At 41.2% G+C, this 23,099-nt stretch overlaps 1 protein-coding gene and 1 pseudogene across 2 annotated transcripts in view; one reads left to right on the plus strand and one right to left on the minus strand.

Annotated features, from left to right (window-relative positions):
- Positions 1 to 3,320: 3,320 nt before the first annotated feature.
- On the plus strand, positions 3,321 to 4,062 carry LOC125363004 (annotated as a pseudogene).
- Positions 4,063 to 8,910: 4,848 nt separating this feature from the next.
- Positions 8,911 to 23,099, minus strand: part of Gch1 (GTP cyclohydrolase 1) — a 45,833-nt gene continuing 31,644 nt past the window's right edge. The window contains exons 4-6 of one of the 2 annotated variants that reach the window (XM_048361944.1): positions 11,910 to 11,941; positions 11,324 to 11,408; positions 8,911 to 9,344 (exon numbers count right to left, since the gene is read on the minus strand). In XM_048361944.1, the coding sequence (XP_048217901.1) occupies positions 9,263 to 9,344; positions 11,324 to 11,408; positions 11,910 to 11,941 (199 nt within the window). In that variant the 3' untranslated portion in view covers positions 8,911 to 9,262. Of the gene's footprint in view, positions 9,603 to 11,323; positions 11,409 to 11,909; positions 11,942 to 23,099 lie in introns of both variants that reach the window. The other variant, XM_048361943.1, reaches the window with a different exon arrangement.

The following is a 23,099-nucleotide window of genomic DNA, read 5'->3' on the forward strand; positions in this document are numbered from 1 at the left end:
AGACTAAAGGAGGATACTCTTAGAGGAGGAACCCAAAGGCCTAATGCCCCTGAACATTAAAAATACTATTTATTGAAATGAATTCCAGGAAATGAAAATGGTTTTTGCTGCTGCTGCTGGTGGTGGTGGTGGTGTTCATGTTGTTTGGTTTTGCCTTGGAATTGTTGGGTTTGGTTTTTCTTTTGTCCTTTTATGTGGGTTAAAGGAATAGTTAAAGGGAAGAAGGATGAACAGATGCAGTCATGGTACTCATTATACACAATGTGGAAAATGAACTATGCAACTTGTAGGCAGGGAGATTAGGGAAACTGGGGGAAAGTGGAGGAAGGGATGGCATCCAGAAAGAAAGGTACTCATTACCTGACTTATCAAATGGTAACTACACTGGGCAACACCCTAATGGTAATGATAAATTCATATATGTATTTTTTAAAGAATGGTCTTGATGTCTTTTTGTTTTGAGCCTGGCAGCCTGCCACTGAGTTTCCTGTCACTGGATTTCCCAGCTATCTATTACATAAAGTAGAGGAGTGGCTTTTTCAGCTCTCTTCTTAGCAGGAATCAGCCATAAGAAGAGTTGATGGCCCTCTAAAACCATTTCTAAGATGAAAAGGGACTTAATGTCATTCAAGAGGGAAATAAGGCAGAATAGTTGAGGCAAGATGACAAGAAAAAAAAATTCAAACCAGAATTAGGAAATAGAATAAAAAGAAACCAATAAATAAATAAATAAATAGAAAACGAAACCATTTAAATATTTCAAATATGAATAAGATATTATACTATAACAGTGGCTGCTCCTTTGGGAGTTGTTCTTGGAACAGTAACTTGTTTCCCTTTCCGTAGCCCACATACTAAAGAGAAGCTACGCCTAAATGATTCAGAGGTCTTCTAAATAATCTTCCTTTTAGAGTAGAAAAGATAAATTAATCCTTCAAAGAAAATAGTGTTATCACACCCCTTCCTTTGAAATGTTAAGTGAATTGTAATCTCCCTGGACGGGGAATTTAGTCTTGAGAGTAGAAAGTAATCACTTGACCAGACTGGAATGCCCAAAAAGATTAAGCCTATTATCTCCATCATTGGGTAATAATATCAAAACAGGATTATAGAGCCAATTTAACCCAGTTTCCTATTAGGATTGAAGGTTGCCAGGTGAGCTGGGCACTGGTGGCTCACACTTGGGATCTTAGCTACTCATTAAGTTGAGATCAAAGAATCGAAGTTCAAAGCTGGAGTAGGAAGGAAGTTCAATGAGACTCTTATCTCCAATGAATTACCAGAAAGCAGGAAGCGGAACTGTAGCTCAAAGTGGTAGAGGGCTAGCCTTGAGCAAAAGAGCTCAGGGACAGTGTGCCCAGGCCCTGAGTTCAAGTTTCACAACTGACAAAAAAAAACAACAACCTTCCAGGTGGCCACTTGGCCATGAGACATTAAGCCAGTTTCCCTAGCCTAGTCTAGAAGGAACAAAAACCAACACTAGATCAGGACCACCACTTAAGCCTCTTGCTCCCATGTCCTATGGACAAAGAGACAGGGTCCTTTACTTCCTCTTGCTCCCAGTTTTTCCATGCTTGTGAAGTAAGGAGATTGGATTTGAGCAATATGCCTCATCCTTATAGCCATTTTGGTGCCTTGCTGGGTAGAGGGAGCTTTCTATACAGCTCTGAAAAACTATAGAGGTAATAGAGGACATTCTTTGGCTTACAAATGCGTCCTGAGTTGTTAAACTCCAGGAAAGTCTTACTTCCTTTAGATAACATCCTTGATGGCTTGCTTTGCTTATATTTCACATCTTTATTAGGTTTAAGTGTCCTCATCTGGTTTGCTTTGCTTATGTATAACACTTGTTAGGATAAATTTCTCACACCTTATGTGGTTTTGGCCCATATAAGCTTTGTGCTAGCTGCATTTGTGGCTGCCAGTCTTTGAGACAAGAGTCTACCAGCAGGCCACTGGCTCTTGATTAAAGACTCCCAATTCAGCATCTTAGTGGTGGCTTCTCTGTCTCTCGAGACTAAGTTCCCTTACAGCAGTTTATTAAATAAGCCTTTTGTAAATTTCCTAAACTAAAAGAAAACCTACAGCTTCAGGGAATTTACACACACACCATTTCATCACAGGACTCCCTCAATGCAGCTTTTCAGCACTTACCAGCAGTCAAACCACATTTCTTTGGACTGCACAGTCAGTTCTAGAAGCTAAAGGATTTCTCAGAAGGTCAGGGTTGTGGACACATTGCTCAAAACAAACAGTGGAATGTAGAAATAAAAGGAAAGGTGAGTGGATTTAAGAGGATTCTGTAATGCGTGTGCTGCAAGCTAGCCTACCAGGACTTCCAAGCTGAACTGCATTTCTAGGGAGAGAAGAAAAGAAGTTGCTTCAATGTGAGGCCTGGAGTGTCATGTCTCTTCTCACCCATACCAGACCAAGCCTGAAGGTCATGCATGGAAAAGCAGCTGAAGTCAGAGGTGGGAAAACCCAAGTGCTCCTGCCACTCAACCCAAATCTTGGAATTTCCCAGGGACAGGCCCTTAAGGTGATGTACCTTTATAGGACATATCTTTTCCAGGTCTACAGTAGCCCTCCCTACCTCCACCCCCGACCTTAACCAAAATCTTGGCAGCCAAGTGAGACTCCACAGTGATATCAAAGAAGCCATGTCTTAACTGAAGCCTACCCCAAAGAGAAAGAATAGACAGTGAAAAAACTCTGGCAAACCTAAGGGTCTAGAGCTGTAAGTTCCACAGCCAAGTTCTATTCAAGCTAATGTTACAGGGTTTGAGGGAGGACATTCCACGTCCCTCCAAGAGTCCACCACTCAGTCTCAAGCAAAAAGATGGATTTATTGGGGAGGCAAAAAGCGAACTGAGCTCCTCTCCTCTCTCTCCTCTCTCTCCTCTCTCTTCCCCTCTCTCCCCTCTCCTCTCTCTCTCCTCTCTTCTCTTTCTCTCTTTTTTCCAGTTCAGATCCTCTGCCTTGTAATGGCCCTATCTACTCAATCCAGGAGATAAGTGTCCCATGGGAAACCAAGAGTATTACACAAAGGCTTGAAATCTGAGGATCCTGGTGCAAACCAGCCTGGGCAGGAAAGTCCATGAGACTCTTATCTCTAATTAACCACCAGTAAGCCGAAAGTAATAGAGCTGTAGCCATTAGAAAAACACCTCGAATTCAAACCTATGACTGGAACTCATGAAACAACCCTCATGGCCCGGCTCTGAGTCCCCGCTCCCGTGCTCCAGTTCCCGCGCCCCGGCTCCACGTCCCGGGAAGCTGTGCCCACAGGTCATCTTGAGGAGCAAATGCAGGTCTTGAGGATGTTGCGTCTTCACCCGGCCTGCCCAGGCCTGAGCACTGTCCTGCCCTCCCGGTTTCTGGGTATCTCCCCCTGACAAGTTCCAGCAGGTGCCAGCTTCCACTCCACCTCTTTCTCTGAAGCAGACCTTCCACGGGTCTTGATTACAGGGGGTCTCGGCCAGCTGGGAGTGGGGCTCACCAACCTCCTCAGGAGACGATTTGGGAAGAACAATGTGATTTTATCAGACATAAAGAAACCCCCTGCTCAGTTCTTCCACAGTGGCCCGTTTGTCTACGCCGACATCTTGGACTTGTTACAAGCACCTCCGTGAGATCGTGGTCAACAACCACATCACCTGGCTATTGCACTACAGCGCCTTGCTCAGCGCCGTGGGAGAAGCCAACGTGTCCCTGGCCAGGGCTGTGAATATAACTGGATTGCATAACATTCTACAAGTGGCAGCAAAACACAATCTACGATTGTTTGTGCCCAGTACAATTGGGGCGTTTGGACCTACCTCTCCCCGGAACCCAACCCCAGACCTCTGTACTCAGAGACCCAGGGCCATCTATGGCGTGTCCAAGGTGCCCGCGGAGCTCATGGGATAATATTATCATTACCGGTATGGCCTAGATTTCCAGTGTCTGCGATACCCTGGGATCATTTCAGCCGATTCCCAGCCTGGAGGAGGAACGTCGGACCAGGCAGTTCAGATTTTCCACGCTGCTGCAAAGAGCTCCAAGTTCGAATGTAACAAATGAGGAAATTCTTTCACCCAGAAGTCGGACAGACCTTCATGTTCATCAGAACACACAGGAGAGAAACTTTATGAATACAACAAATGTGGACAGACCTTGGCATGGATAGTAGAATTCACACAGGTGAGAACCCTTGTAAACATAGTCTTTCAACCAAAATTCACACTTTAGCAGGCCTAAGAGAATTCACACATGTGAGAAACGTTAGGAATGTAATAGATGTGGAATGTCTTTCACCTGGAAGAAAACTCAGTTTGCATTGGAGAACCCAAACAGGATAAAAAGCCTTGTGAATGTAAATCCATTTTTAAAAAAGAACTCTTAAAACAGGCTCAGATTGTGTGGTGAGCAGGAACCAGAGTAGAGAGAGCTAACAAAGAATATGGTTCATAAAGTTTACTTGCACATATGAAAATACAATGTACTTGTTGAAATGGCTTTGAGAGAGCAGGGAGGAGAATAAGAGAGGAAGATGTTGATCAAGATACATTGTTTGCATGTGTGTAAATGTCAACTAATGTACTACTAACATTTGTAACAATAAATAGTCTCTTCAGTTAAAAAAAAAAAGTAGCCTCCTGGGACAAATATCTGCACAACTGTGGGGCCAGGACCGCATGTTTCATTTACACAGACTTAGATACAAATTGTTTTAGATGTCAAGAATTACTGAAACATCCTCATTGCTACTTTTGTGACTTGACTGAATCATTTAACATCTTTAAACTTTAGGCTCTATTCTGATAACTGAAAGCACACATGCACACATACATATGGCAACTACATAATAAAAGTTAATTATGTTATTAATATGGAGAAGATAACATGACATCCTACATAATTTCATAGAAAAGTCCATTCTGTGCATATTAGGTAACATAATGAATTCTACTGAATAATCAACAAAAATATTGTCTCTAAAGTAAACATAATTGTCTGCCTACTGAAGTCAATATGTTTAATGAAATTAATAGCAAGATAAACTTAGAAATCAAGACTACTCAGTAAATTTTTGTCATTGAAATCTGTTATTTTAGAATGTCTCTTTCAAAAGTGTTACATTTGATTTTAGATAATCAATCTCTTGTTTAATGTCTCTTGTTTAAAATAAAGGTAATCTTAATGGCAAAAAAAAGAAATGATAAAATAATGGCATTCACAGGGAAATGGTCAGATCTTGAACGAATAATGTTGAGACAAGCCTAGAGCATAGAGGACAAAGGCGCATGGTCTTCCTGATATGTGGTTGTCGGAGGGGGAGGGGAGAACAGTAGAGATCATGTACTTCTTTTCAAATGGTATTTCTACATGTTTTGGTCAGCGACTTTACATCATGTCTCTAAAACCAAACAATTACCAAATAAACATAAAAAGGTCTAGGATAGACCTGCCAGGAGCGCAATAGCTCAACAGCTACATACATATGATTATATAAGATGAGGCTAAGCAAAATGAACTCCAAGAGATGGAAACAGGAGGATTTTACTGTTGTCATTATGTTTAATGTACTAGGTGAATTTCCTTTGACATACCCCCTGTGGTCACTGTATATGATTCTGGTACACTAGATATTGTATATATGCTTATCTGAACTAGGGAAGGGAAAGAAAAATGAAGGAGGGTGTAACAAATATGACAAGAAATGTACTCACTACCTTATCATCACCTTATCAATAAAATTTAAAAAAAAAAAGCAAACTGACCAGCCAGGGACGCAGCACAGACTCAGGAGCTGCCACCGTGACCGTGAAAAGCGGGTTGACCGGCCAGGGACACAGTACAGACTTGGACCCTGACACTGTGACCCCGAGCAGTCCTCAAATTGGGGTTTATAAAGGTAAAAGCATAGCACAGATGTAGGGGCTTGACACAGAGGGGAGAGCATGCAATAAGTTCACAGATGTAGGGGGTTGCCGCAGGGGCAGAGCACGTAACAAACAAGCAAGCTACTTAGAGAAGCAGAATTTTGGGGTCAGGTTGACCTAATCTACTCCCCCCAACATTTCCTACCATGTTTCCCTAGTCAAGACAGTGTCAGCTGTACTCCCTACAACAGCTAAAAGCCAGAAAGACCTAGGCCAACTGGGCTAAATCACCTCATTTAGATAGCCACAGGCATTCCCCAGTAGACAAAAATAATAACCAAATAAACTATATGAAGAAGGTAGGGTCAGAAGAGAATCAGAAGTTTCTTTATTTTTTGGTGGTGGTGATACTGGGGTTTGAACTCAAAGGTTCACACTTCAAATGTTAGTTATCTTACTCTGTTTTATTTGGCATAATTCAATTTAAAATAAGTTGGGCACTGGTGAGCCACACCTATAATCCTAGCTACTCAGGAAACTGAGAGATCTGAGGATCAAGGTTCAAAACCAACCCAGGCAGGAAAGTCCATTAGACTCCAATAAACTACTCAGAAAAAACTGGAAATGGTGTCATGGACAGTGCCCCATCCCTGAGTTCAAACCCCAGGACCAGCAAAATAAAAATATATTGTGTCTCTGGGAGGCATGGGGTAGTTGTGTGTGTGTGTGTATGGGCGTGCATGCATGTGTGTGCACCAGTACTAGGGCTTGAACTCAGGGCCTGGCACTGACCCTTAGTTACTTCACTCAAGGCTAGCACTCTCATCACTTCAGCCACAGCTCTAATTCTAGGTCTTCAGATTTTACCTTGAACTTTCCACTGAGATAACCTCTTCTTGTCATGCTCTTTGGAAGACTGGCGGCCACTGTGGTAGATCTAGACATGGCCCTGACACAAATCCTTCTTTAACAAGCAGTCTTCAGTGGAAAAAAGGAAATTAGAACATCAGCTTGGGCTAAGCTGAGTAATTTGCTTTTAGATACCCGTGAGCTCTGCTTTTAGGACTATTTTGTTCTTGGATTGTTTTTCAACTTTTTATCATTATCTTTAAGTAGTTTTACAAAGGAGTTGCCATTTGACAAAGCAGCTTATGACTACAGTCAGCATTTATATTTGGAGTCAATAGAGTCACTACCTATGGCTACAGGATACTGCAGGGAGCATAAGGCCACTTCAATGCCCCACACCGGGGCACATGGCCACAGCTGCTGTCTTGGGGGAGAATGTTGGGGTGTGAGTCAAGTGCAGAAAGGAGGCAGTAAGAACACTTTGCCCCTGACTGGAGGTTTTTCCCCAGGATGGACTCTTTCAAGAACAGTGATGGACATCCCCTTCCACTCCTGTCCCCTTCCTCTAGATGTTCCCCACACCCTCCATCTTCCTTCCTTAACAGCCCCCACTCAGGAGGCAGGCCACACCCAGGGGCTGAAGGTACTTGTAAACCTAGAACCCAGAGCATAGAGGGACACAAAAGACATGTAGATTCCGACTCTTACTCCAGACTTCCCTTCAGCAAGAGGCTGAAATCAGTAACTCCCCAACCAAAGAGAAAGTACCAAAGCATGAGGTTATATGGTGCTGCCACTGAGAGGTAACTTCCAACAGCCCTGACAATGGATATCTCAGCTACACAAGGCAGAGTCGATATCATTGAATGAATGGATACATATTTGGCGACAAGAAGAAACTTTCACAAGAACAAAGTTATACCACTTTAATAATTTAAGTAGAACCAACTTCAGGAACACACATACAGATGCCTAAAATTCAAATAAAAAACGTAATTGGACAATATATTTAAATGCATCAAAGTCTTTAAAATGCCCCAAGTGGACTCAGTGTCACAGGTATAGAAAGGAAAACTGGAAGTACTACAGACCAGAGAAAAACAGACACAATCATTACTTTGCATTTATCAATAAGACAACAGGCTGTAGACACATTAGACATTTCGAAGAATACTTCTGGAAAATGGATGAACAGAGGAACGTAAATAATCTCAGGAAGATTAATTATAGCTAATGATTTCTTTGGTCCTTCAAGTCTCAGACTTATTTTTACTTTAAAAAAGCAAAAAGGCGTATGTGGGATTCTACCTAGAAATGTCTAAATATTAAGCAGGCTAATATTTTTGCCAGTTTAGATTTAAATAAAAACTCAAAATCTACTACCATTGTAGTGTTAGAAATTCCAAATATAGGAAAAGTCAGAGATAGAGTAGAGATGAAACAAAACTCAACAGCTCTGCCTTCTTGCTCTGTCATAAGCTTAATGGTATCTAAGTGGCAGAGACAGATTTGAAGAGCACTATGTCAATCAAATGAGAGACTGCTTCATTCAACCAGCTTCTTTGTGTTTTTTGTAAGGGAGTTTCAGAGAATTTTTTTTAATTTAGCCCACACTGCCCCAGTGAAGGAAATTTTAAGATAAACAGTAATAAGGCAAAAGTTACTGGACTGCAATACCTATACCAGCCAAAGAAATTTACAGTGAAGAACACCACCCATGGGAAGCTGAAGGGAAACAAGACCAAAGCTCCCAGGAGCCTCTGGGTACAGACCAGTGTGCACAGCTCAATGCCAGCTCACTCTGAGCATTTCAGATCCATGTACACTGGAGTTCTGCAGACCCTGGAAGGGTAACAATACTACAGAAGCCCCTGAAATATTTTAAAAACTATTTCATAGGATTAAAATAAAACCTGCTTTAAGGCATCTACGCGGATCATGCAAAGTAAACTCCCAAGGGACTTCTAAAGGAGAAACAATGAGAGCTAGTTACTTGCAATTCAATACCAAGCCTTAGAAAATAACGGCTTTAAACAAAAAAAAAAAGGAAAAAAGTACATGGTTATTGGTGTGATAGTCTCACCAAGGCACAGAGAGTTAAAGGTCTCAATCCCTGTAGAATGACATGAGAATAAATTCGTAAACAACTTCAGGGACTTTCTCTCTAATCAAATTTTAAAAGGCTAGAAGGTAGAAATAAAGATTTAAAAAATGTGGATATTCCATCACCTTCCCTCAAAGACTAACATTACAAGGGAATGATTAAACAAAATAAAATGCCACTGGAGGTTTCATCAACACAGTGAAAGCGGAGCCTGCGGGACTTTGTATTCATGGAGCGATATACCACCTGCACATACATTACTTAAGCTCTTCTGGCTTGGTACTATTTCTGTGGGAAGAGGAAAAGCCTACACTTCTCATCCATGTCCAATGCTCCCATGCTGATCACACAAATTATTAAACAATATCAACCAAATACAGAGATTCTCCTCTTTGCCTGCACCTTTAGAGTTTTCTGAATGACAGTGGTTTGTGCACAGAACTTATTATTGGCAGTTTAACATTGCCACTAAAAGGTGGCAAGAAGAAAGTAGAGGGTTCACCCCTTCGTTAATTATTTTTATTTGACTTTCTATAAATAATTTTTAAATACAATCAGTGACAAGTAAAGTTCACATTAACAGCAGTTGAAAGTGGAATGTAGACAACGAAGACAGGGCAGCTAGCAGTGGGATCCACACCCCACTGCAGAGAGCTGCTCAGGTCCTGATCAGCGTTAGAAACTCCTCCCGAGTCTTTGGGTCTTCCCGGAACACACCCAGCATGGTGCTGGTCACCGTTTTGCTGTTCATCTTCTGCACCCCTCGCATTACCATACACATGTGCCTATAAGACAAGACAACCAAGGCTTAAATAGCTTGGATTTTAAAAGGTGAAGCAAGGCCAACAGATTCATAATATGGGTCTAAATATATATCCCTCTTAGACAAATGTTTCCTGAAACTTTTTTTTGTTTTATTTTATTTATTTATTTTTTTGTCAGTCCTGGGGCTTGGACTCAGGGCCTGAGCACTGTCCCAGGCTTCCTTTTTACTCAAAGCTAGCACTCTACCACTTGAACCACAGCACCACTTCCAGATTTTTCTGTTTATGTGGTGCTGAGGAATCAAACCCAGGGATTCATACATGCAAGGTGAGCACTCTACCACTAACCATATTCCCTACTTAAAACTTTTTATCGAGCTTTTAAAAAAGCCTTTCAGCCTTTCTAATTAGGAGCAGTTAAGGCCTTGATGTATCCAAAAAGAGAGGAAAAATGTTTTCTTCCTAGGTGAGAATAACAGAAAGGGTCTAATACAGATATATGACTTCTAGATCACAGGAAATTCAGAATTTGTACTTGATCTACTTTCAGATCCAAGATGGCATCATGCTAGCTTAGGCACTCAGAGAAACAATCAAATATACTCGTCATACCAGGCCTAATCTAGAGAAAGGAACCAGTAGATCTCAGCAACCTAGTGAAGCCAAATAACCTACCCAGAACAGAGCATGGTACTTCACACACAGAATGGAAGAGCACTTGTCCCCATGGGGCGTGTGCAATTCCCATAATCCACTATAACCCAAAAAAGAATTGGCCACTGGAGATCTTTATGTGGAGTGAAATAAGCAATACACAATCTCACTCATATGTGAACCAAAAATAAATTGATGTCATGTAAGTTGAGAGTAAAATGAAGGTTTCCAGAGCTGCAGAATGCAGGAGATGGAGAGATGAGAGGTTTGGTCAATGGGCACTGAGTTACAGTGAGATAGAACAAGTTTCGGTATGCTATGGCAAAGTGGGTGAACATAGAGAAAGATGATGTCCTATACATTTCAGTAAGTCAGAAGAAAGGAATTGGAATTTTTCCCATAAAAATTATAAATGTCTGTGGACATTACACAACATGTATGCATCAGACTATCACAGGATGCCCAATACATATGGATGACTTTTACATGTTTATGTATCCATCAAAAAATCTAAATTTTTAAATATTAAAAAAACACTTCTTTTTCTCTTTAAAAAATATTTCCAGTTTCCCTTTGTATAAATTCTTAGTTTTCCCTATTTTGAAAATGTGTGACAAGATATTAGAAAAACTAGAAGAAGGAGGTAGGAGGGAAGAGAGGGAAGGGGAGGGAAGGAAGGAGGGAGAAAAAGAAAGCGAGCAAGGAAGCAGGTACAGAGGGAGGAAGAGAGAAAGGAAAGGAAGATGAGCAAGGAGAGAGAAGAAGGAAAGAAAGAATTAGAAAAAACTGCTTGAACCAACAAAAAGCTAATGAAAAAAGCAAGAGATGACATAAAATGCTACGTGTGCAAATCTCTGCAGCTAAGCTTATGACTTCCTACTCCTCCACAATGCTCACCAAAACCCTGTCTCCATGCCTGGATTCCTATTAGCATGACAGTGTGTGCAAGAGGGATAAAGGCTCTTTCAGGCTCAGAGATGGAGAGCATTAGTAAAAACTATGAGGCATCACAGTCCTAGAGAAAGGGCAAGTGCTACAGTCAGAATCAGTGGTTGTGCATACTACGCTATCAAAAGGTTTTGACTTACGTTGCTTCAACCACCACCCCAACTCCAGCCGGCTGCAAGGCTTCTGTGATGGCGACAGCGATTTGTTTTGTGAGGCGCTCTTGCACTGCAGATGTGACACAGATCAAAGTTGAGAATCTGATACAAACAGCTGAAAGCTTTTTACCACTAGGATACTTCAAATCTTAAAAAAAAAGCAGACCTCTGTGAGATGTAAAGCATCAAGGCACAGCAGCTTTTGTCAGTCTGTGTTGTCTGTTGACTGAGCCACAGGAAGCCCCAGCTCAATTCCCTCACTGGCCCTAGGGTTCCTAAAGAGCCCCTTCCTCCCTCCCCGCCCCCCCCCCCCCCACCACCCCAAGCACCCCTGACCCGCCAGCATTTCTACAAGGACTACAAGGAAGGGATTGTAAGGAAAATAGGGATTTATTTGCAAGCTTGAGACAGACTTTCTCTTTCTAGGACATTTTAATATCTGATCATATTTATGTTATTTGTAACATAGGTGTATCATAGTTATTCTATCTGCATTACACTTGTATACAAAATACTTTTTCCGTAAGGAAGAAAAAACTGTTTTCTGTAAATAAAGATTGCAAAAGTTTACCTTGTAGCCTCCTACTGTAGATTTCTACAATCCTAGAAAAGAAAGAAACTGTTGTATTAATGGTGCATTGCTTGAAGTGAAATTGGAATGCTCCCTCTTAAGACGAAAAGGACTTTGTTGAAGCAATAAAGGAAGCAATAGTGGAAGCAATAGTAGGATGTGAGCAGAGCTGGTGCCCCGGTGGGAAGAGGAGAGGAAGATAAAACCCTACAGGGATATACAGTCTAAGAGACTATCCATCACCACACAGTGGTGTTTCTGTACATCCCTGAGAACTCACGAGTTGCCACGTGTAATACCCACTTAGCAAAAACACAATTAGAGGCGAGCAGCAAATATTAAAGCTTGCAAGTCACCAAGTTTAGGCTAAGTCCCAAGTGTTCTAATTAATCGTATTGTTTCATCACAGCTTAAAGTTCAAACTAAAAAATGAGAAAAGACGATTTGTTAATTAATATCAAGCCATCTATTATACCAACTAAACGAATTAGGGTAATCCAATTAGAATGGATTGGATTTCCTCAGGCATCTCTTCATAAGATTTGTTTATTAAGAGCTAGCTTGGTAGGATTGCCCTTCCTAAATAAAAGCCTTCTGATTTTACAACACAACCTGTCAGGTAATGAATTCTTGCCTTTCTAGTGATGAAATACAAAGATGGTCATGTGGGTGACCCACATAAAGAAAGAATTCATGCTAAGGACCTTTGCTCTAAAAGCTAACCTGACAGTCATGAATGTGGACTCTGCTTGAAGTCATTTTCCTTCTGACACATTTTATGGCTCTTTCCCCAGTATAGTATAACCCTCAGATAGAATCAACTACATTACAGTCAACCAACTCAGTACCATGTGCAGCATCCTGTTTACCAACCTGAGGAACTCTGGGGACAGGAGCCATTCTGACTCTTCATGTCCGAAGTAGGGAAATAGCATTGGACAGAGATAACTGTAGTTTATTTTGACAAATTCTGAGAAATAATGGCTTTCAAGCTTCTAGATAGAAGCTAATGTCATATTGCTCATTGGGTCCAATTTGTGTATGTGTTCCTTCTGTTGTCTTTCCAGGTGATTAACTTGTCATATCAGTAGGCGGTATGGTTGAATTTAAAAGAATTTCCTTCTGATGTTTAGTTTTTCTGAGGTGGAATCCCCATTCTATATTAGACAACTGTAACACTGGACATCCATGTGTTGGTCCATATTTCAATAACAATTTCTCTAATATTTTATTAACAGGACAAGATCTGCCTACTTCTGATAGAGAGCTGCTTTCCTGTTAAGAAGATCATTTCTTGGGCTAGTTTGATTAGCTTCTAAGGAAGAAATAACTTTTTTATTTATCATTAAGTTACATTTACAATATAAATGTTTATTAGATGCAACAAAGAACAAATAATTTGGAAATGTAAATAAACAGTGACTTAAAAGTCAGTCCCTTGGAGCTTGGAGGATGGCCTAGTGGTAAAGTGCTCATCTCATATACATGAAGCCCTGGGTTCGATTCCTCGGCACCACATATATAGAAAAAGCCAGAAGTGGCACTATGGCTCAAGTGGCAGAGTGCTAGCCTTGAGCAAAAAGAAGCCAGGGACAGTGCTCAGGCCCTGAGTTCAAGCGCCAGGACTGGTAAAAGAACAAAACCAAACAAAAGTCAGTCCCTTGCTGGGTGCTGATGGCTCACACCTGTAATCCTACTCAGAAGGCTGATATCTGTGGATCGAAGTTCAAAGCCAGCCTGGGCAGAAAAGTCCCCTTGAGACTCTGGTCTTCAATTAACCACTCAAAAACCCGAAGTGGAACTGTGGCTCAAAGTGGTATAGAATTAGCCCTGAGCAAAAAGAGCTCAGCAACAGAGCCCCAGCCCTGAGTTCAAGCCCTACAAATGACAATAAAAAAGAGAGAAGGAGAGAAAATTACTCCATTGGTTTGATGCATTGTTGCTGTAAGATTTATAGCAAAAGTATTAGCAATCACTAAAATAAACCATATTGTGAATTATTAACTTATCATTTATTTTATCATTTTGTTTCATCATTTATAGGACCCTTTTGAGTTAAAGATAAATATTTATTTTTCCCAATCTCTTTTGGTGGGTTTTGAACTCAAGGCCTCATTCCTGGTAGAAAGACACTCCAAACATTTGAGCCACCCTTCCCAGTCCTTTTTGCATTAGTTTGTTTGTTTGTTTTTCAGAAAAGGTCTTGCTTTTGCCCAAGACAGCCCCTAAATTCTCTTCTCTTATGTATAGCTTACTTCACAGGTGGAATTACAGTGTTCCTGGCTTGCTTGCTGAGATGAGGTCTCATTTTCTTTATTGTCCATTGCTCTCATTCTTGAAAGATAATTTGTTGAGAGATATATGTTGGGAATAGAAGTCTAGTTTAACACTGATAGTTATCTGCCTTTCACTATTGCTGTGGGCAACCTAATTTTAAGTCTAACCACTGTTACCATGTAGGTAATCAATATTTTTTCTCCATGGCTGCTTTTATGACATTTGAGTCTGTATACTTTGCAGTTTCCTCTGCTTATTTGGGATTTATGAGGCTTCTGGAATCTGCAGACTGCTATTTTGCCTATATTTTGGAGACTTTTCTAGGCATTATGTTCTCCAATACTGTATCTGCTCCATTACCTCTCATGGCTCTCAGAATTCTAATTAAGAGTACAGCAGACCCTCTTGGTCTTCCATCTCTTAAATTCTCATTCATATTTTATGCCTGTCCCTGTGTTGCATTTTGTACAGTTTCCTCTGACCTTTCCTCCAATTCACTGTGTTTTATCTGCAGCTAATCTGCTACTTAGTGAGCACACCAGGCTTGGGATTCATTCATCATACCTTTTATTTCTAGAAGCTGTATTTGCTCCCTTTTCCAATCTGCCTGGCTAACACTGGAAGTTTCTTATTCCTTTGTCAAACTTTCAGCTTTTGTTTATGTTATTGTTTGTTTGATTTTGTGCCAGGGCTGGGAATGGGGCTTGAACCCAGGGACGAGGTCTTTTCCCTAGGCTGTTTTAGCTCTATTACTTGAGCCACAGCTCCACTTTGGGGGAAAAGGGGCATACTTTATTGGAAATAAGAGTCTCTTGCCTGGGCTGGCTTCAAAGCATGATCCTCAGATCTCAGTTTCTTGCGTTTCTAGGATTACAGGGGTGAGCCACTGACACGCACTGAATTTTCAGTAATCTTATTTTTTTATATATATATGTCTAACTCCAGCCTCTGCCCTCTTCATCCATGTGGCTTTTTTCCTTTTTCCTTTTGGTGAGCTCGTGTCCCTTGGAATTGCATTTGTGAGAATTCTTTAGAGCCTGGATAAAAGTGTACCAGAGAAAGTGGACTTATTTCTGCGAGGCCCCCCATATTTTAACTAAATGACCGCCTTGGGCTTTTGGAAGGCACCTGGGAACTGGAACCCCAGGCTTGTGATTTGTGCCTGTGGATCACAGGCAAACACCTCCTCTACAGGTTAGGGACAGGAAGATGGAGCCCAGGCTGTTGCCTCTGTACGCCCTATCCCTGTGGCCCTTTTACTGGAGCTGCCTCATTCTCCGTCAGTGTGTGAGGGGCACACAGGTATCAGCAATGGTGCAAGAGCACCGCTCACCACACTCAGCATTAGTCACTGTGGATTCTAATAGAAACCATTCATTTTGGAATAAACCTCTCTTTGCATTTGGAAGTGGCATTTCAACCAGCCTGTTAGGTTTTTCTGACATTCACAATTCTCACGACATTTATACATATTTACTGCTACATTTATAATCTGTAGCTATCTATTAGTTAGCCTTATCAGGCCTTGTTATCAGAAATAGGAAGCTTCATCAAATCAATCGGGTAGCCTTTCAGGTTCTTCTATGCTCTTGAATAAGTATCATAACTGAAATCAGCAGTTATTTGAAAAGTAGGAAAAATGTCTATAAAATTAACTGAGTCTAGCCCATTCTGTTCGCACCTCATCTTTTTTAACCTACTCATAAAGACTCATAAAATTTTTTGTTGAGTTTACTCTGTTTGAAGGTACTAGGGCTTGAACTCAGGGCCTTGCACTCTTGCTTGGCTTTCTAGATCTACTGGCACGCTAGCATTTGAGTCATATCTCCAGCCCTCCTTTTTGCTGATTATTTAGAAGATATAGTCTCATAGACTTTGTCTGCCGGTTACAAACCATAATCCTCTAAGTCTCAGCCTCTTGAGTGGCTTAGGTGTTAATCAACAGAGCTCAGAACTTTTAGGATTTTTAATTTACATTTCCTCTCTTTCCTAGATATTAAAATGTGCCCTCTTGGCCTGGGAATATGGCCTGTGGCAAGAGTGCTTGCCTCGTATACATGAAACCCTAAGTTCGATTCCTCAGCATAACATATATAGAAAAGTGGCGCTGTGGCTCAAGTTGGCAGAGTGCTAGCCTTGAGCAAAAAGAAGCCAGGGATAGTGCTCAGGCCCTGAGTTCAGCCCCAGAACTGGCCAAAAATAAAATGTGCCCTTTTGATTAGATGTCCCTGCAACCTGTGATACAAGATCAACTTTTTAGACTTGTGATTTCTATTCTTTAGGGGCTTAAAAAAATCTTCTAAGGAGTCTCAGCTTTATCTTAAAAGCTATGGAGAGCTGGACAGAGTGCCAATCTAGCAAGCATGAGGCCCTGAGTCCAAACCCTAGTACTTAAAAACATAAAATAAAAAATAGAGAGTGTATGATCACATCCATATGAAAAAATAATATTTCAGTAGCACCTGAGAGCAGATTTAAAGACTGGAAGAAGTTAGAGGAACAGAGGAACTGGGAGGAAGAATGACCCAACATAGAGTGGCAGTAAGGGCAACAAGCTGGCCGAACTGGCACAGCATAGGTGGCTGCGGCAGAAGGTAATGAGGGGCCAGCAGCAGTGATGGGCCACTGCATTCCTAGGCAAAACGCCTCTCTATGAAGCAAAGGTTTAAACATTAAATTAAAGCACTATAAATCCAAACAGACAAAAAACAAGTCTGCGACTATAGAACAGTTTTAAATTTCCTTATGGCAAAAATAATTCTATAAACCAAAATCAAATAACAAGCTAGGGGAAAAAATTCCAGGTAGCCTCCTGCTACTGGTGTTAACATTCAGAGATTTTATGCAAATTAGTGATTAAAAGATAAGAAAACAATATCTTTAACCACCAAGAAAATGAAACTCAAAACTACACCGAGATGCCATCTCACCCTAGTCAGAATGGCCATCACCAAGAAAACAAGCAACAATAAATGTTGGTAGGGTTACTGGAGATGATCATATGCACTGATGGGTGAATTGTAAATTAGTGCAGTCACTATGGAAACCTGTATGGAGGTTCTTGAAGAAACTAAAAGTAGAACTGCCATATCATCCTGCTCTGCCCAAAGGAAATGAAGTTAGCATACAACAGAGACATCTGCACACACTTGTGTGTAGGGCAATGCTATTCACATTAGCCAAATTCCATAATTCAGTCAAGGTGCCCATCCACAGATCAATGGATTAATAAAATGTGTCATATATACACAAGGAAGTATTGTGCAGCCATGAAGAATGAAAGCTTGTCGTTTTCAGAAAAATGGCAGAACTGGAAAACAATGTGGTAAGTAAAATAAGCCAGACAAGGAATGGTGTGAATTATATATTCTCTTATATGTAGAAACTAAAAACAAAAGACTGGAATGGTTGCAAAAACTTTAATATATAACCTAAAATTAACGTAAGGGAAAAAGTGGAGGGGTAGGTGAGAATGTTGAAAGGGGTAACATTGATCAAAATGCACTGCATTGATAAGCTCCTTTGGTGAATGGCAACTCTTTTGTGCAACTACCAAAAGATAATAAAACATATTTTTTAAAAGATTGGAATGGGCTGGGGATATAGCCTAGTGGTAAGAGTGCCTGCCTCGGATACACGAGGCCCTAGGTTCAATTCCCCAGCACCACATATACAGAAAACGGCCAGAAGTGGCGCTATGGCTCAAGTGGCAGAGTGCTAGCCTTGAGCGGGAAGAAGCCAGGGACAGTGCTCAGGCCCTGAGTCCAAGGCCCAGGACTGGCCAAAAAAAAAAAAAAGATTGGAATGGCGGGACACTGGTGGCTCATGCCTATAATCCTAGCTACTCAGGAGGCTGACAGCTGAGGATCACGGATCAAAGCCAGTCCAGGCAGGAAAGTCTGTGACACTCTTATCTTCAGTAAACTACTTAAGAAAAGCCAGAAGTGGTGCTGTGGCTCAAGTGGTAGAGTGCAAACCTTTAACATAGAGAGGCTCAGGGGCAGAGCCCAAGCCCTCATTTTAAGCCCCAGGACTGGCAAAAACGAACAAACAAAAAATTAAACTAAAATGTTGAAGAGTAACTAGTAGGGCCTGGGAAGAAGGACAGAGGAGGTAGGGAGTTGCGATCAATGCAAGATGTAAGTATACAATCTCACAGTGTACCCATTAATTTGTACAATTAATATGGTAATCATTATAATAAAAAATCAAAATCAGAATGTATCTCCAGAGGGAAACCCATGGAAGGCAGAGGAGATGGCAGCCTCTGGTGGTACTTTCTATCTCTCCAGCTCTACAAAAATTTATGTTAATTTGAAAAATAATAATCAAGAAACCCAATAGAAAATTAAGAACATTCTGAAAACCCTGACTTTCAATCTATTATAGAAATTCAGGTTTATCTGGAAGAATAGCTCAGTGGAAATGAGTATAAGATTTAATCCCAGAACAGGATAAAAGGAAAGAAAAGAAATTCAAATCAAAACAATAGCTAACAGTTTCATTTACCTGTTGGCCAAAATTTAAAATGCGGTGAAGCCCAGTGTTATAGAAGTGCTACATATTATCAAATGATATAGTATACTTTCTATTAACAGGGTAGTATGATATACACTGCTAATATATGATGTTTTTACAATATCAAAATTGTGAAATTTTTTTTGGGGGGGGAAGTGTCCTTGGTAACCAAATCTATCTTTTTTTTTTTAACCATCTCCCAGCTACCTTTACCTAAATCTGTTACTTCCATTAATAAATGTGGTCCGCACCCTCTACAATATGCCTTGCTCTTACTCTCTTAGTTGCCTTTTCTTGGGCATGAACTGTACTAGAAGAAATTCTCCCTTATTTATAAAATTCTTCTCATCCCTCTATCCTTGGATCTCTTCAACTCCGCCAGGCCACTGACATCATGGCGGCTCCATGATGGAGCACTAATGCCAACTTTTCATTGTTTTATTTTCTCATGCCAAGGAATGAAAAGAGGGCCTTGTACCCAATAGTGGGGATTTCAGTGGCACCTGCTACCTCTTAGTAGGTGCCCTCCTCAAGGGTATTACTGTGTCTTCTCTAGCCACCACAGTGGCTGGTATACCACAGATCTCTTCCACAGCTGGTGCTCAATGCTCAGGCTAGCCATGGCTACTGCAGAATACTAACAATTTTAAATTCAAGGTTGAATTACATTGGGAATGGGGGTGAGGCATGGCTCCAGTGGGACATGCTTGCCTCCCAAGCATGGGGTCCTAAGTTCCACTTCAAGTGTTGTCAAATAATGATCATGATGAATAATAATTATTATTAACAATAACTTTGTCCCAACTATTTTAAGGCAAGAAAACATATATGTGTTTGATAGCTTTGCAGTGACAAAAGGAATTTCCATTGAAAATAAGTTTACTCTGGAATTCTCCTTGAGTTGAAACAGATCAACTCACTTTTGGTATTTTCTTGCTACTTAAGGTTTTACTGTTTGATATTTGACTTTGCTGGAACTGAAAGGTCATTTGTTTAAAAGCAAGCATGTAACAAACTCCATATACAAGATTAAAGTGAACAGTGAAGTTTTGCTAAGACATACAGCTTTCTTATTATTCTCCATCCCCCTAAATATTGTTACTTCTTAAAAAAAAATAAGCACCTGGATAAAATGTTAGCCTGGCATTCCATTTATACTCAAGTTTTAATCCTATTAGTTTAAGGACAATCTTCATGCTAATAATCAGTTCCTTTGTACTGTTTCAGGAAAGCATAATTACCTGAGATCTTTTCCTTTCTTTGGGAAAAGAAATAACCAAGATGATTCCCTTCTACACCGAAGCTATCATTTACTCCACAACCTCACTGAATCATTCTAGAGTCCATTTCCCATGACGTATCAGTCATGGCCAGCACAATACAACTTCTAGAGAGGGAGAGTCACAAAATACCAAGGCCCAGAGCAGATACCAACACCTCTAGAGTAAGATGGAAAACTAGAAATTTCCTGATGCAGCCACAAATAAGATTTGGGGTAATAAAGAAGAGTCTACATTCTGAAAAGAGAGAGGGGAAGAGCACCAGGAATTATGAAAGAGGTGACAGGACAGCTGAAAAGCATGATGGAACAGAAAGGTAACATTGAGAAAAGTAACTCCAACCTCACAGTTTGAGGAAAACCACAGATAAGCCAGGAAGCCCTGGTCACAACACACTGGCAGTAATAAGCCCACGGTTATGTTTTTCTTTAATTGTATTTTTTGTCTTTTCTGTTTTGGTACTGGGGACCAAACCCAGGATGTTGCACTTGCTAGGTAAGCACTTTGCCACTGAGCTATATCCCAGCCCAAGCCCAGAGTTCTTGCAAACCTTAAATCCATTCAAGGCCTGATGCTGATAGCTCATGCCTATAATCCTAGCAACTCAAAAGGCTGAGATCAGTAGGATCATAATTTGAGGCCATCCATGGGCCTAATCCATGCACAGGGATGCATGCCACCATCCCAGCTATATAGGAGGATGAGATGAGGAGGGTCATAGTTCCAGACTAGCCTGGGGGAGGAAGAATCATAAGATACTATCTCAATAGAAGACCAGGTCATGGTGGTTCATGCTGGGTCATGCAAACTGTGATTATGACAGGACATCTACAATAGGCAAATTCTGGTACAGTCATAGGCCCAAGCAAAATAAACCCAACACCTTATCTCAAAATAGCCAATGAAAAATGGTTGGAGGCATTCCTCAGCAGTAGACTCTGCCAATCATGTGACAGGTCCTAGTTCAGATCCCATTGCCAAAAAAAAATCCACTAATGTGACACTGACTCTTAAATTAAAAACTCTTACATGGCAGGCCAAGGTCAATACTGAAGAAGAAATCTATTTCATACCTCTCCACATCTTGGAGTGCTATTATCAGGTGCCATCTTGAGAGGGGGCCTATTGTGTGAGGTTGAGCTACTTTGGGGATCTGAAAATAAAGGACAATCATAAGTTAAAGAGTCTATTAACCCTCTGTCAGTGTCTGAATGGGAGACAGCCACAGAGGCAGCCAGGGAATGGGTGAGTCAGACACAGACTTGATAAATTTAGGTCACTGGGAGCTCAAGCTACCAAACAATGGCCGTCAGTGGCTTCATCCCTGGGCCAAGCCCAGTCACCTGAGGGGCACTGCAGGTACTGATGGCTCCCGGCCACTCTGGTGGTGCCTCCTTGCAGCGCGTGGCTTGCTGCCAGGCACAACTGAGAGCTCTCCACCTAGTACTGGAGGATCTCTGGATTTCCTCAGCCTCCTGCCTGTCATAGGATGGTTTGTGCTTGGCAAGATCTGAAAGCACTGAGGCCAGCAGAAGGTGCTCTGGGCTCCCTCACTTCCTGCCTCCAGTACAGATCTCAATGCCTTTTATTTCCCCTGTTTTCTTTTCTTTCTTTCCTTAATAATTTTAATGGTTATTTTTTCCTTTTATTTTATTTATTTATTTTTTGTTTATGTGGTACCAAGGAATCAAACCCAGGGCTTCATGCATTCTAGGCCACTTGACCACTAAGCTACATTCTCTGCCTCCCTCCCTGTTCTCTCAAGCAGTCAGGGGACACACCTCAGCTTGGGTGTGGGTGCACAAACTGGGGAGCCTCTGGAGAAAGCAGGAACCTACCCACAGGCCATAAAGTTTGTCAGGGCCAGCAGTGGCTCTGGGTATACAAAGAAGGGAAACATAAAATGAGTGTGGCTCTGAAAACGATAACATCCCTTGACCAGCCTGGACCAGCCCTCAGCCTGCTATAGCATCAGCCTTGACAGTAGGAACTAAGACAGACTCCAGGTATGAGTCGCTTGCACACCCCCCACCCTCATAGATTACAATGCTACAGGACCCAGAAATAAGTTTGCTCAATTCTGAGTTTTTAGTTTTAATTTTCTTAGAGAGAGAGAGAGAGAGAGAGAGAGAGAGAGAGAGAAGAGAGAGAGAGAGAGAGAGAGAGAGAGAGAGAGAGTGTGTGTGTGTGTGTGTGTGTGTGTGTTGCTGGTCCTGGGGCTTGCATTCAGAGCCTGAGTGCTGTCTCTGAGCCTTTTTGTGCTCAAGGCTAGAGCTTTACCACTTGAGCCACAGCAAATACTTCTGGCTTTTTCTGAGTAGTTCATTGGAGATAAGAGTCTCAAGAAGTTTCGTGCCTGGGCTGCAAACCACAATCCTCAGATCTCAGCCTCCTAAGTAGCTAAGATTACAGGAATAAGCCACTGGCACTTGGTTCTCATCTCTTCTTTTTCTTCCTCTTTCTCACATCCTTCTTGTTCTTTCATTTCTTTTTCTTAATCTTGTGTCTTTATTTTTTCCCTTTCCTTGTCTTTTCCTTTATTTCATTCATATTACTGTTCATCATTCCAACTACTGTTGCTTTAACTTTTAGCTTCATAGTTTATTCTACATTATTTTTAAATTAATATATATATATATATATTTTTTGGCCAGTCCTGGGCTTGGACTCAGGGCCTGAGCACTGTTCCTGGCTTCTTTTTGCTCAAGGCTAGCACTCTGCCACTTGAGCCACAGCGCCACTTCTGGCCATTTTCTGTATATGTGGTGCTGGGGAATTGAACCCAGGGCCTCATGTATACGAGGCAAGCACCCTTGCCACTAGGCCATATCCCCAGCCCCTTTAATTAATCTTTTTATGTAAAAGATTTTTCTTAGCATCTACTAGTTGTATAAAACGGGGTTCACTTGATAGTTTCATACATATGCACAGAGTATCCCTGATGTTTTTTCTATGGTTATTGGTGATGTCTCTAATTCATTTTTTATTTATATTTTGGTTGCCATTATGAGAGTTGTTTTCTCTTCTCTGATTGGTACTGGGGATTGAGCCCATGTAAGTGATCTGCTCACTAAGAGAACTCTTGGATAAAACTGAAAAAGACATTTGTTCCAAC

The sequence above is a fragment of the Perognathus longimembris genome, chromosome 14, assembly GCF_023159225.1.
Source record: "Perognathus longimembris pacificus isolate PPM17 chromosome 14, ASM2315922v1, whole genome shotgun sequence".
NCBI classification, from domain to species: Eukaryota; Metazoa; Chordata; class Mammalia; order Rodentia; family Heteromyidae; genus Perognathus; species Perognathus longimembris.